At 33.7% G+C, this 16107-nt stretch overlaps 1 protein-coding gene across 2 annotated transcripts in view; it reads left to right on the top strand.

Annotated features, from left to right (window-relative positions):
- Positions 1-16107, top strand: part of NCAM2 (neural cell adhesion molecule 2) — a 605915-nt gene that overhangs the window by 506753 nt on the left and 83055 nt on the right. For both annotated transcript variants that reach the window (XM_005674756.3, XM_013966137.2), the window contains exon 12: positions 6909-7082. In XM_005674756.3, the coding sequence (XP_005674813.1) occupies positions 6909-7082 (174 nt within the window). The remainder of the gene's footprint in view (positions 1-6908; positions 7083-16107) is intronic.

The following is a 16107-nucleotide window of genomic DNA, read 5'->3' as shown; positions in this document are numbered from 1 at the left end:
TCCATTGAGAGATCTTTTTAATTCATCGTAACAGGACAGAGAAAAAGAGAGACTGAAAGTCCAAAGAAAAATAAAAGGAAGAAAAGAGCTCCCTGATGACAGTGTTCTGCAGAAAAGTAAAAGTAATAGCATTCCGAGATGAAGGGTCTGGCCTTGGAAAAATCAGAGGTTGGACGTCCATGAATCCAGAAGTGATAGGGTACAATTTGAGTGAACAAACACGATGATTTCTATAAGCCCCTACATTATCCTGACTCCTGAAGAAATACTGTTTTTTAATCTCATGATTCATCATCAAGTTGAAAATGTTTTTAAAACATTTACTTATCTAAGATATCCTTTGTAAGTACATTATATTCTTGAACTCTCTTTCCTCCTCATGAATATCTTGGGGCATGTGCTTTCAAGATTCTGTTTTATAGGGAGTATATTCATTTTAGGATGCTGTTTTGTTGTTAGGCAGGGGAACATAATATTTGATGTATTGTTTTGAATTTGTTTCCAAATATCTATGTGTATGTATATCTATACATATCTGTATGTATATATGTGTATGTATATCTATATATGTGTATATAGATATGCATGCACATATATATCTGCTTATTGCCCTCTTTGTTATTAACCAGGTTGTTTATACTCTCGCTTTACTTACTAGTTCCTTTTTATTTAATTGTATTGTTTTATTTTATCAGAATTAAATTCAGAGAAACAACTCCTCTTATTTTTCCTTTACCTGTTACAACAAATAAATTACCAAGAAAGATTTTTTATGTTTTCTCCTTTTACTTTGATCAAACCATCAAGCCATCAAACCATGTGACTTTAGACATATGCTTAAATATCAAAATTTACATCAATGATATTTAGACACTGAGAGCTGTTTTAAAGAAAGGGTAAGTGGAATGATATTTGTAAATACCCTGTGATGTATATCCCCATTAACTTACCCGCACAACAGCAACTTTAATGCTGTTATTATTAATATTTTGTTTAAAATAAAACTGATACTAAATGAGTTTTATTTGCCTAGAATCATACATCAACTTCACAGACGGTCCCTGTGTGACTCCTGGACTGTGACACCAACTCTTTGCTACTATACACAGCAAAAATTTCTAAGCTGAATCTTAGTATTGTATCTTTTACCTACCACTTGACTGAATATTGAAAGATGTCAGTGGATACAAAATAAAGTGATAGTAAGAATGTGGTTGTCAGGGAAGGATGGCAAAACTGTGATGACTAATATTTACTAATGGCTTATTATTAATATATTCCAAGTCCTGGTTTACATGTTTTTTATTGCTTAATGCAAGTAACATCCCTAGTGTGGACGTTATTCTAATCTCCATTTTGGGGAGAAAAATACTGACTGTGGAAAAGATTAACAGACATGTCCAAGGTTGCAGCTGACAAAAGACCAGACTTTGGATTTGTAAATTCTGATGATATATATCCTGGCGCTTCACCCAATCCTATGTTGGTACTAGAAGAGATGAAAAGGAAAAGTAAATATAAATAAAGTGTTTGTACAATTATCCTTTTTATTCATTCAGTGATAGGTGGCATTCTTTAGTTATTGAGATGGAAGGATCTAAGAACTAATTTACAAAACTACGCTAACAGTGATAGGACTATTGTGGATGAAATTCAACATCCACATTCCCTATTTGAAACAGTGGGTTGTGTTTGATCATTTTTTAAAATATGATCTGCTTGAATACACCCAGTGAGGTTAGATATTTCAGGATCTTTTCTTTTTTAATATAAATTTATTTATTTTAATTGGAGGTTAATTACTTTACAATATTGTATTGGTTTTGCCATACATCAACATGAATCCGCCACAGGTTATACACGTGTTCCCCATCCTGAACCCCCCCCTCCCTCCCTGTACCATCCCTCTAGAGGGTCGTCCCAGTGCACTAGCCACAAGCATCCAGTATCATGCATCGAAACTGCACTGGCGATTCGTTTCGTATATGATATTATACATGTTTCAATGCTATTCTCCCAAATCATCCCACCCTCTCCCTCTCCTACAGAGTCCAAAAGACTGTTCTATACATCTGTGTCTCTTTTGCTGTCTCACATACAGGGTTATCATTACCATCTTTCTAAATTCCATATATATGTGTTAGTATACTGTATTGGTGTTTTTCTTTCTGGCTTACTTCACTCTGTATAATCGGCTCCAGTTTCATCCACCTCATTAGAACTGATTCTAATATATTCTTTTAATGGCTGAGTAATATTCCATTGTGTGTATGTACCACTGCTTTCTTATCCATTCATCAGCTGATGGACATCTAGATTTTTTCCATGTCCTGGCTGTTATAAACAGTGCTGCAATGAACATTGGGGTACATGTGTCTCTTTCAATTCTGGTTTCCTCAGTGTGTATGCCCAGCAGTGGGATTGCTGGGTCATAAGGCAGTTCTATTTCCAGTTTTTTAATGAATTTCCACACTGTTCTCCATAGTGGCTGTACTAGTTTGCATTCCCACCAACAGTTTAAGAGGGTTCTCTTTTCTCCACACCCTCTCCAGCATTTATTGCTTGTAGACTTTTGTATCACAACCATTCTAACTGGCGTGAAATGGTACCTCACTGTGGTTTGATTTGCATTTCTCTGATAATGAGTAATGTTGAGCATCTTTTCAAAGCAATCTATAGATTCAATCCAATTCCTATCAAGCTACCAATGGTATTTTTCCCAGTGCTAGAACAAATAATTTCACAATTTGTATGGAAATACAAAAAAAAAAAAAAAAAAAAAAAAAAAAAAAAAAGAAAACCTCAAATAGCCAAAGCAATCTTGAGAAAGAAGAATGGACCTGGAGGAATCAACCTGCCTGACTTCAGGCTCTACTACAAAGCCACAGTCATCAAGACAGTATAGTACTGGCACAAAGACAGAAATATAGATCAATGGAACAAAATAGAAAGCCCAGAGATAAATCCACACACCTATGGACACCTTATCTTTGACAAAGGAGGCAAGAATATACAATAGATTAAAGACAATCTCTTTAACAAGTGGTGCTGGGAAAACTGGTCAACCACTTGTAAATGAATGAAACTAGATCACTTTCTAACACTGCACACAAAAATAAACTCAAAATGGATTAAAGATCTAAATGTAAGACCAGAAACTATAAAACTCCTAGAAGAGAACATAGGCAAAACACTCTCTGACATAAATCACAGCAGGATCCTCTATGACCCTTCTCCCAGAATATTGGAAATAAAAGCAAAAATAAACAAATGGGACCTAATTAAAATCGAAAGCTTCTGCACAACAAAGGAAACTATAAGCAAGGTGAAAAGACAGCCTTCAGAACTGAAGAAAATAATAGCAAATGAAGCAACTGACAAACAACTAATCTCAAAAATATTTCAGGAGTTAGAAAGCCACACAGAAAAGCCTAAGTTTGAGGTTGTAAAGAGGAGGAAGCTCCTGAATATCTCCTCAGGAAAGTATCATGATCAGAGTGGTGCTTTAGAAATATTGATTTTGCATTTCCATGCCATATGGATTCAAACTTGGTGGGCTGTCCAATAGAAGAGGAAGCTGAGAGCCACTAATGGCATTTCAGGAAGAAGCATATGGGGCATGGGCTTTGGAGTTCACAGTGCAAGCAGAAATGAAAAGATTTTGTTGTTCAGTCACTAAGTGTTATCTGAGTCTTTGAGACACCAAGGACTGTAGCACGCCAGGCTTCCCTGCCCTTCACCATCTCCCAGAATTTTCTCAAGAATTGAAATAAAAATAAAAATAACTTTGTGACTAATGCTGATGTGCATATCAGAGGTAGGATCAAGAATAAATGTGATTATGAAACAATTGAGAAAGTGGAGAGAAGAATTAGAGGTGTTAGTTTAGATGTCAGGCACTATTTACTTGGCCAAAGTCTGTACCTCTGTATCATATATTTAATTGATGAAAATTGTAATTTATCATGTATTTCCTGAGGCCTGAGTATAGCCCATCACTTTTTTCAACAGTATATGTGTATATATATGTATGTATATATGCTTGCATGTATAAATTGTGTATAGCAAATAATTTTTCCTTTCCTCAAGAAATTCGTAATTTAGTAGTCAGTAGGTGGTTGGACATATAAAATCAGATTTTATCTAAAAAAATATTTTAGAGCTTCAAATTACAAGCACACTTTTCTTTTTAGTCAGGTAACAGAAAGAAGAGGCCAACAAAAAATAAATATAAATGAAAACCAAGCTAAGAGTCAAGAGGTCTGAGAATAGACAGAAAAGATACCCACTCACCTCTACTTTTGTGATGGTACATTTATGTTAAGATTAAAGGTTCAGTTGGTGTACCATGTCAGAGTATACAGCTTAGCAAATGGTGCATACTTCTGTACTTAGCGTAAGAACCCCAAACTGTGAACATACCATAGGGTCAAAGGTGGGAGCCCAGAAGTATCCCTCCTCTCTCTCTGCATGCATGCTCAGTCTCTCAGTTATGTCCAACTCTTTGTGACCTCTGGGCAGTATCCCACCAGGCTCCTCTGTCCATGGGATTTTCCAGGCAAGAATATTGGAGCAGATTACCATTTCCTACTCCAGGGGATCTTCCTGACTCAGGGAACAAACCTACGCCTCCTGCATTGGCAGGCAGATTCTTTACCTCTGAACCACCTGGGAAGCTCTTCCAGCCTCCACTAGTACTTAAAACCTTTTCTTTTGAAATGTGTCATCAAACTAAATGTTATTGCTATGATTCCCAATTTAATCCTAATTGATGTTACAGAGTCACTCAACATGCGGTCAGTCTTATGTGGAACAATCAATGTGTGTGTGTTTTCCCTCTTCTGCAAACTTTAGATCAAATCTGCAGATGAAAAGAAACTTTGGTTATAATCTAGCGATTAAAGAAACTTTGCTTTACCATCTAAGCCACCAGGGAAGCCCTGTAAAATTATATTGGGATGTATCCATATTCTGCATATTTATTCCTGAACCTTAGAGTTTTAGTATAATGCACTTCATAAGACTGTCAAATAATTTGCAATCACTAATTAGAGCTGAAATGTACACTTTTGCATTTCGTTACAATATTAATATCAAAAAGGCCATAAACCTGACCTCATGGCTCTTGTCCAGTGTCATTTGTAAGACGTACTTTTATGTGATCTACAGTGCTCTCTTTTAACTCTAGCAAATAAGGCACATTTGACTCTCGACAGCCATTAGAGACTTTTATATGAATGTTTGATTATACTGAAACAAAAATTTACATTTACTGCATTATTTTCAATCAAGTGATTTTCTTTTTGTAAAGTTGATTCCTGAGATGGAACTATGTACTTAATTTACATATTCATAAAATACCTATATATAATTTACCTAAATTGTATATATTTCTAATCTTTATGATTTTTTTTCAAATGTGATATTGAAGAAAGATGGAGACTGAGAAACAGAAGGGACAGAGAGAAATTCCTTTAATGTTTAACATGTCTCTAATTGCTCATGTTTTCAGAGCAGAGGTTTCATTGATTTCCTCATCAAGACTTTTTGCTCTTTTACACTCTCCTGTTGCTTGTTTGGCCTTTCAGATAATTCTTTACAAGGCTTTGTGTACTAGAAAATAAAGTGAAGTTTCACCCAGAAGTATCTGCTCAAGGGTATCTTCTTGAGTTTGAAGTAATATGAGTAAAGGATTATTACAAAAGCACACAGATGTATACTATCATGTAGGAAACGAATCGCCAGTCTATGTCCGATTCAGGATACAGCATGCTTGGGGCTGGTGCACGGGGATGACCCAGGGAGATGTTATGGGGAGGGAGGTGGGAGGGGGGTTCATGTTTGGGAACGCATGTACACCCATGGTGGATTCATGTCAATGTATGGCAAAACCAATACAGTATTGTAAATTAAAATTAAGTAAAAATAAAAATTAAAAAAAAATTTAAAAAAAGCAGACAGATAAAAGATTTTGTAACTGTTTCCTTTAATTGCAGGGATTAAAATGTAAATATCTGAACTAAAGGATTAAAACTTAAATATGTAACATTATTTTAATTAAATGATTCATAAGGGAAATTTTAAAAGATAGTTTAAAGTTTTTTTTTTATAACTGAATCTCTTTACTGTATAGCAGAAATTAAACACAACACTGTAAATCACCTACACTTCAATAGAATTTTTGAAACAAAGGATCTAGAACAATCCCTGTTGTTAAATGATACAGGATAAAAAAACTGATATGGGATAATCTAGAAGAGTCACTGGCACATATGAGTGTTTGCTTTTCTTTTTTTTTTTTTTTTTTTGCATTACTGTCCAAGCCACTCAAGTGTATCATTTCGTTAAGGTTAGTTTCAACTGTTTCAGACCCCTCAAAGCCTTAAATCATCCATGTTTAGTTTTGTTTATTTCATAATGACAATTTCTCTAAAATTTGCCCAATTATTTAATATAATTTTTATAAACAAAAATAAATCTCACATTTTAACTGAAGATAATTATTTATGTTAATAATTCAATAAAATCTAGTTTTCTTACATTTTACTTTCACCTGCCTTGTCTCTCTCTCACACACACACACGCACACACACTCATGAACTTGTTTTTCTTGAATGGAAATAAAATGCTTATATTGGATAGTAAAGACAGAAGTAAAACTATTTCCTTAATAAATGAAATTTGATATTTAATTGACTATTTTCTACAGTAATAAACATGAATTAGTGTGTACTTTCCTATAATTTAAAGAGATCATTCAGTGGTTTGTGCAAGCTTTGTAATTCAAATATATTAAGTCAAAGAGGCAGCAATTTTCCTTTATTCCTAGTTCTCAGAGCACCGTAAATCTTAATAATGGCCATCCACATTACCTGGGTTATATTTCCTTTGTTTTTATTCCTTTGTAGATGTTCCATCAAGTCCCTATGGAGTGAAGATTATAGAGCTGTCACAGACCACAGCCAAGGTTTCTTTCAGCAAGCCGGACTCCCATGGAGGTGTGCCTATTAATCACTATCAAGTGGATGTCAAAGAAGTGGCATCAGAAACCTGGAAAATAGTACGCTCCCATGGAGTTCAAAGTGAGTCAATGATTTCAAAGCGTGTTGGTTAATCCAAGCTCATCTTCAATATACCTGTATGATTAGCTTTTAATTTTCCCTTCAATGTGCTATTTTTATTTTAATGAGACAGGATGGGGAGACTTTCCCACTGTCCTGTTCTTCTTCAGAATTTATTAATAAAGAGTAGAAAATTTTCCATCTTTAGTAAAGTTTAAAGAGTTTTAGGAATTCTCCGGAGGTCCAGTGGTTAGGACTCACCACTTCCACTGCCATAGCCTGGAGTTCAGTCACTTGTTGGGGAACTAAGATTTCATGAGCTGCGTGGTGTGGCCAAAACTAAGATTTAAAAAATAAGAATTGAGAAAAATCACCAAAGTTTAATTCCAAGGGGAAAAAGTTTGTATTTAAAATTTGGGTGTTGGAAAAGAAATTGGTGACATGTTACACTTGAAAGCTGAATATTATCAGTTATCAAATTTCATTTGTTAATATTTCTTTCACAAGTAGGTATGGAAGTCATACTGTAAAATATAGATGCCTTGCATATATACTTATGAAGGCACCTATACAACTTGACCTCGCATGCTAACATTTACTTCAAAATTATGTTTGAAAAACTCAGATTTTTCCTGAGAGTCATGACATTTTGATTAATAGAATTAGCTAAATCTGAGAAATTGAAACAGTTTACAACACTTCTTTCCACTTATGTAGAATTTCATCATGTGAATGTGTGATATTTCTGCCATTATTAGGAGAAGAAACTAAATAGGAAACAGTAGTAAATTAACAGACTGGGACTCTGTTAATTGGGATATAGTGCTTCCCTGGTGGCTCAGATAGTAAAGAATCTGCCTGCAATGCAGGAGACCCAGGTTCCAATCCTCAATGGGGAAGATGCCCTGAAGAATAGAATGGCAATCCACTCCAGTGTTCTTGCCTGGAGAATTCCATGGACAGATGAGCCTGGCGGGCAACAGTCCATGGGGTCGCAGACTCAGACACGACTGAGGGACTTATACACACAACTGGGACATAGAATAACACCTTGTGGCCCAAAAAGATAGTATAAAATAGTAAAGAAAGTATTGTTGCATAGTTTCCCTCTGCTGGCTCTGCCTTGACCCTAACATGTATGGTTTAAGGTTTCTATAAAAGGTATGAACCTTCCTGTGATGGTGTCCTAGTAAACAATGGAGACAGAACAGTTAAAATCACTCTAGACTCACCTGTGTTGAGTTGGCACAGATACGAAGACAAGAAATGTCAAGTCTGGACACTATAGAAATTGCACTTGGCAGAATATTTACATTGCCAGACCCTCCACAAGCTGGGTAATCCCACTGGGACTACCAACCCTAGCAATCTAGAATATGTGTCTGGCATTTGTTCTTCCTTTAGCAAGGAGATGTACCATTTTCATGAAGATATGGTAAAGATATAAAATAGCGTAAGATCAGAATAGCAAATGCTTTATACTAATAGAAATATGAAATGTGGGATGCATAATGATGGGTATGTTTGCTATAAAGTTTGCATCAATAATTTGACTTTTAGAATATATGAGATAGTTTAGACTTAAACATTCTGCCTTAAGCACACGTATTTCATTGAGTCGCTACAGTTTACTTTAAAAGGGATACTTCAATCTTGCTCACATTTTCATCACTAGACAAGTTTAGGTGCTTCTAAAAATGCCTAGAATTATTTTTATACCGTGGCCAATCTACAATATCCTCTCACAATCACACCTGCTTTGGACGTGATTTCAAGCTAAAATTCTCTCTTCCCCAGAATGAGTGGCAAGAAAGGAACTGCATATTTCTTACATTATATTGCATTTATATTTTAATATAGGCACTAGTGACAGTCACTCAGTCATGTCTGCACCTGTGGCAAACCCTAACTATCTTCTGTCTGAGTTACACCCAGGCGTCTTAGCTGAAATGTCCATACTTACTATAATATCCTCTTTATCATGTATCTATTTAAAATAAAATTTAAAAGGCTGATTTCATTTCATAGACCTCAAAATTTTGTTGAAGTTTGAATTGTGAGACATAATAAAATCTGTAATGTATGTATCTATGTATAGTTATGAATATGTGTATACACAAACCTCAGAATTTGCAATCTTATTTAGCATTATTTTTTAAATTGTTTTCCATTGTAAAGTATTTATCTACTTTGAAGATGTTTTAAGGGATTCATATATTTTTGAATAATGAAAAAAATGATATTACTGTATATTTGTTTTATAATTTGTGCTAATCATTCATCTTAAACTTTGAGATTTTTATGAACATAATCATACTCATTGCCTTTGAGGCGCGTCTTAGAAGATTGATTTAGGTTTATCTGTATAAAGGTAGGTGCATATGGTCATGAACATTTCAGCTACTGCATCTTTTTGCCCTCGGAGTGGTTTTCTTCTAATTTACATTAGTTTAGTGTCTGTTTAGTTACATTTCCGTGTATCTACAATACATTATATACTATTCATGTATCTGATTCCAATTGCCAATATCATAGTGAAAGTGAAAGTGAAGTCGCTCAGTCATGTCCGACTCTTTGCAACCCCATGGACTGTAGCCTACAATGCTCCTCCGTCCATTGGATTTTCCAGGCAAGAGTACTGGAGTGGGTTGCCATTTCCTTCTCCAGAGGATCTTCCCAACTTGGGGATCGAACCTGGGTCTCCCGCTTTGTAGGCAGATGCTTTACCATCTGAGCCACCAGGGAAGTCACCTAGACATAAATATCAGCTCTTGTTTGATTGTAATGTCATTCAGTAGGAAATTTCCTGTTAGTAGATTGGGATTCTAAATGACTCATTAATTAATCTTCTGTGAATTTCAGTTGCTCACTCTGCATCTGGCTTAGAGGGCAATTGAAGACTGGACCTATTGTTATATTCTTCTCCAAGGCTTAACTAAACCCTTACTGATCATTCCAATCATTGATGTGATGCAAAACTAATTTTCAAAACAGAATTATTAGAAAATCAGATATCAAAAACTGAGCTATTCAGATATGGAGTGTGAGTCATCCTAACATTTAATTTTGAGTGAAAATCATGTATTATAGATGGAGTAAGACTTTTTGACTGGGAGGGCTACATGACATACTCATTACCATATCATTTAACATTTTGTGTTATATACCTCATTGGGCACAAATGAAGAGAAAATAATAATCTTGCAAACTTGCTATTCAATTTTCAGTCTTCAAGCTGAAAATGAAAAATTAATATTTTAAAATATCAAGCTCTTTTTAACAGAGAAGAAAATAATTCTCTCAACTAGCATAATCTATTTCTATTAATTTGTAAAATGTTTAGAAACACACATAAAATCACAGTTAGAATCACACACAGAAGTCCTTCCAGTGTAAACCAAAATTATTATACACTTTGCTTTATTTAGGTCTAAGCTTATAGTAGAATTTCCCTTTGTTACTGAAAATAAGGGAGATAAGTTTTATTTGAACATAAGAGCACGTTCTAAATAAAAATTCATTGAAACTTTTACTTTTCCAAGTTCTTGCCTTTTTCACTAATCAAGGGATATAATAATTGACTATAATTTTAAAATAAATACCTGGTTGGATTTTTCAATCCTTTCATTGCATAGTTCCATTGAACTTTAAATGTGGCTTTGCAGGATGCAATTTCATTGTGTATATTTTAATTTATTGATGGCAATTTTAACATTAAAGTATTTAGTTTGTAAACATTACAGTTAAGATTATGTGCATGCTTCATGTTACATATAATTCAAAGCTTTTTATGCAGGTTTTAGTGTTAGTGAAAGATCTGTTTTAATTAAAATTTGAAAGAAAAAAATCAATTTATATGGTAGAAAAAGCCACTTTCTTCTTTGAAAAGTAGCATTTAATAAGCATATTTTCCAAAATTGTTTTGAAGTATTTGTTTGGATTTATAACATATAAATCTATGTCTGATAGATCAGCAAACTGTTTTGAATAGAAGCTTAAATTGAAGTAGATTGAAGATTAGTACTGTCCTACTATATATTTTTTTTTACTTCAACATTTACATTTTTTAGTTTGTTATCAATTTTAAAATTTCTAAATCCTTCATGATAGTCTGTTGTCAAAGTTGTTTCTGCTCCCTGATTTTCTCCTAGACTTAATTTGTTGTTGTTTTTATTTATTTTATTCTCTGTCATTCACACTGGAAACTTTTCTCAAATATTTGGTGATCCTTTTCTAGATGCGTATACTAAAACATGAAAGAAAAAATCACTTGGTGCTGTTTGCAAAGACAGGGCTTCTCAGCCTTGTGATCAGTTTGTTCAACAGCTCCTGGTTTCTTCATTGGTGATTGAGGAACATATTGTATATGTATAATGCTATGTCTGCAGCATACATAATATTTAAGAGGCCATGGTTCTATTAAATTGTCAATTAATTTTTAATGAAAATGTACAGATTAGGCTTCTTTCAATCTAAATGTAAAACTCAGAATTATCATTAGTGGAAACATTTCATTAATGCTATTAAATATAAAAATTTCTTCCATGGTCATTGTTGAGTATGAAACCTTTCTGCTTTTGTTAGTATTTTAAAATAATGCCAGTGATTATTTAAAATATAGAATAAAAATAATGAGAATGAACATCATAATTCAACAAAATTAATCCCATACACGTATTTCTTCAAATGCATTTTGCCATATTATGATGTTATCTAAATTGTCACATTCCTAAATATATGAGGAATTTTCTATGTTATGTTGTGGTACCATTAAAAATAAATAAATTATTAATATGTTTTTGCTACTTAAAAACTTCCTTTTATATATATATTTTTTGGAGCACCTCAGAACATATCCCTGAATATAATGTGAGCATACTTTTAGGTCTTTTCTGTCTCTGCTTCTTTCAAACCATATACACAGTGGTTTATTTTAACTTTAAAAATGAATTTCCTTTTTTCCCTCTTATCTTTGTGTTCTTTTCTTTTGTGTGTATGTTCTTGAAATTCATATTACTATATATTTTCTTTTGTTTTATGATATATTAGCAGATATCTTTCATAATCATTGAGTAAAGGGTTCGTGTGATCCAGTGACATGAATCTATGATAGCTAGTTCATGTTTGAAATGCTGTAATATACCATTTCTCAACAAACTTCTTTGCCTACCACTTGTGAGAAATGGATCTAAAGGGGTTCTTTGGTTTGTTTGCTTGTTTTTGCTTAAATAATCTTCTAGTTTCTCAATAGCTAAAATATATTTTGACATCATTCCAAATTACACTTTACAGTTTTTATTCCAATGTGTCTTTGAATCTGTATTACTTGCAATTGCCTGAGCAAAACTTGATTTCCCTCCACATATACTGTTCAATTTCACAATTTTAGAAATTATTTAAAATGATCATTAGTGTTAGCTCTAGCAGTGGCAACCCATGCCAGTACTCTTGCCTGGAAAATCCCATGGACAGAGGAGCCTGGTAGGCTACAGTCCATGGGGTCACTAAGAGTCGGATACGACTGAGCGTCTTCACTTTCACTTTTCACTTTCATGCATTGGAGAAGGAAATGGCAACCCACTCCAGTGTTCTTGCCTGGAGAATCCCAGGGACAGGGGAGCCTGGTGGCCTGCCATCTACAGGGTCGCACAGAGTCAGACACGACTGAAGTGACTTAGCAGCAGCAGCAGCAAACTGTTGCAGATTTTTAAAACTTAATAAGCTCCAATACTTTTTTAAGATTCTCTTCAAGAAATGCTTTTTATAATTCTACTCTTTCCAACATAAATATACCTAAAGAAAAGTGGCTATCATTTCTAAATGGCTATATTTCAGTGGTGAAAGGCATAAGAGAAGCTGACTGCAAAAACCATCTCTCTATGTTACATGCAAGTGCAGTAAACTCTTATGAATTGCAAAGAAAGAAAGAAAAAAGTGATTCACAGTAATTTCATATTTTAACTGAAAGGAAATCTGTTCTAATTTGCATGTAGTGGAAAGACTTCTGTATGTTAAAATTCAAAACAAGAATATCTTGGACGATTTCCATTGTGCCTATAAAAAGAACTCAAACTAAATTACAAATTTATATATAATTGCAATCTTAATGAATTTAAACTATGTAGAACAAAGTTTAGAGGGAACTAAGCTAAGAGGAAAATTGCGTGAAATAGCAGTGTTAAGTAAAATTCCTTGTCTGCTAGAAATTTCCTCACGTATGTCAGGATGAAGAGACAAATTCATACAAAATTCTGTACTCAGCCTTGTCTCTACTGTAATGAGACAGTTTTTATACAAATAAGTTTTTAAAATTTTTTATGTAAAATTAATGAACTTTTGTGTGTGGTTATAATTTTATGAATCACAGAAATAAAGATTATGAAGAAATGGAATTAATATATACAGGAAAAATGTGGGAAGTGAGAAAAGAAACATGAATATTTCATGAATATTTTATAGGAATTTAATCCACAGGCCGATGAAAGTATCCATAGAGCCTAGAAACTTAAAAAAAATAGAACCAATTTCTGCTCAAACATACAGTCTTCTGGATATGCTAGAATGCAGTGTAAATAAAGTCTTCACTGGAATATGGCTTACAAATTCTTATTAATTCAGTGAGCAATCCCTGTGGCCTAAGCATCATGATTATTTGGATAGTGAACTTAAACGACTGGGGCCTTCAGAAGACATCTAAATTTTGTTCCCCTAAGCTTTTTGAAATCATGCGCCAAAATATTTCACTCTGTTAAAATTATTTGATTTTTATTATTAAAATATATTATAATGAACAGTATTTTTCTATTATTGTTTATAAATATACTGATAGTTTAAAGAGAGTATAGACCTTTACTGTTATAAACTAAATGGCTCAAGATTCTTTTGTTGGAAAGGTTCTAATGCCTTCTTCTATAGTACCATCCTCCTAAGGAGGATGAACACCTTGGACTATCATTAGAAGTGATTTCAGAGACTGACACTGCTCTGCTTCTCAGCAATTTAATATCATCTGTGGATCATGGAGATAATGTTCTTATTTTGTCTTACTGCTGCTATCTCATGTCCTCCAGTTTTCTACATTAAGGTCTGATTAATATTTGAACTAATAGTGTTCTGCTTTGATTTTTGTCAATGTCATTTTAAAAAATCACTATTGCATATATCAGTGACATTAAAATAGGATGCTCACATTCCAAGATATGTAAAAGATCAGTCATTAGGGTGCATAAAAGTAATCTGAAAAATAATTCCATTTCTCCAATCAAATGATATAAAACATAATTCAAATAATCATATTTAGTAAATGATCAATAATACTATGTATGCATATATACATATGCAAATATGTATTAGGTGTTTATGTGTGCTTCTTGTGTCTTTTCTTCTTAATCTCATAACATTCCCTCAAACAAACACTTGGCACATCAAAACCAGTCCACTTGTTCTACTTGTCCACTTGTCCACACATTCTACTTTCTTTGGTCATGCTTGAATTTCACTCTTTTTTGTCCATCCTTCACATACCAATATAAACTTGAACTTATTTGTACAAATTTATTTCATTATCTTTTAGTAGAAATATTTTATATTCTTTTGCATATCTTTACTAAGTCTAGCTTATACCAGTCTCTGCCTGCCAGCTAATTACCTCATAATATAAATATTAAGACATGAATCATCTTTCCATCTTGACCACACATTTGAGAACTTGTATACCATAATGTGTGAACCTATCAATATTCCATATCACCTAAGATGAATTAATGCATCATGTAATTACTGTTTGTTTATAATAAAATAAAATTATGTTATTAACTATTTCCAAACATCTGCCAATGTGGCTCAGATGGTAAGGAGCCTGTCTGCAATGTGGAAGACCCGGGTTTGATCCCTGGGTTGGGAAGATTCCCTGGAGAAGGAAATGGCAACCCACTCCAGTATTCTTGTCTGGAGAATTCCATGGACAAAGGGGTTTGGTGGGCTATTGCCCATGGGGTCACAAAATGTCAGACAAAACTGAGCAACTAATACTTTCACTTTACATGAAAATGAATTATAATAAATAAAACCACTTAAGCAAGTTGGTTGTTTCATCTTGCTTTGCAGTTTCTATTGACTACACAGGCTCTTCTGACAACTAATGCTATGTACTTATCCATCCTATAAAACCTAATTCAATTTATATTAATAAATTGTCATGCCACCTACTAAGATTTTTAAAATATATATTATAGGATTTTAAAATATTAGACATATTTAAAGTATAGCCATAGTAGACTATTGAGAAAATTGAGGTAGTTGTTTACCTTCCTCTAAAAAGTGGGCTAGAAGTGAAGTCAAGTGAAAGTCACTCGGTCGTGTCCGACTCTTTGCGACCCCATGGACTACATAGTTCATGGAATTCTCCAGGCCAGAATACTGGAGTGGGTAGCCTTTCCCTTCTCCAGGGAATCTGTCCATCCCAAGGATCAAACCAAGTCTCCTGCACTGCAGGCGGATTTTTTACCAACTGAGCTATCAAGGAAGCCTTAAAAAGTGGTTTTAATTATTCCTAATTTTCCTCCCATATGTGAAGATGCCTTCATATCATATATGAAGATGCCTCTTCATACAAAGGCATCATTAAACCACTGAATGACATGTGCTGCTGCTATTGCCTCACTTATCATTAGAGAAGCAAGGAAATCTTAGTGATAGATCACGCCTGTGCATAATCTGGTGATTTTGCCATGTCAAGGGTCAGCATGTTTTTCACATGGCAGAGAAAGGAATGTATTCCACAAAGCTGCTTTCACTTGTAATATTTTGCCAAAGATCTTTTTTTGTTTGTTTGTTTAATTTTTATTTATTATTATTATTTTTTACTTTACAATTATGTATTGGTTTTGCCACACATCAACATGAAAGATCTTGATTTCCACAACTGATCCCTGATTTGACACAGAAGCACATGAAAAGAACTTTTTATTTTATTTTATTTTTTAGTATAAATGTATTTATTTTAATTGGAGGCTAATTACTTTACAGTATTGTATTCGTTTTGGCA

The sequence above is a fragment of the Capra hircus genome, chromosome 1 (assembly GCF_001704415.2).
Source record: "Capra hircus breed San Clemente chromosome 1, ASM170441v1, whole genome shotgun sequence".
Classification (NCBI taxonomy): domain Eukaryota; kingdom Metazoa; phylum Chordata; class Mammalia; order Artiodactyla; family Bovidae; genus Capra; species Capra hircus.
Note: the sequence above shows the minus strand (reverse complement) of the source record. Positions and strands in the feature narration are given on the sequence as shown.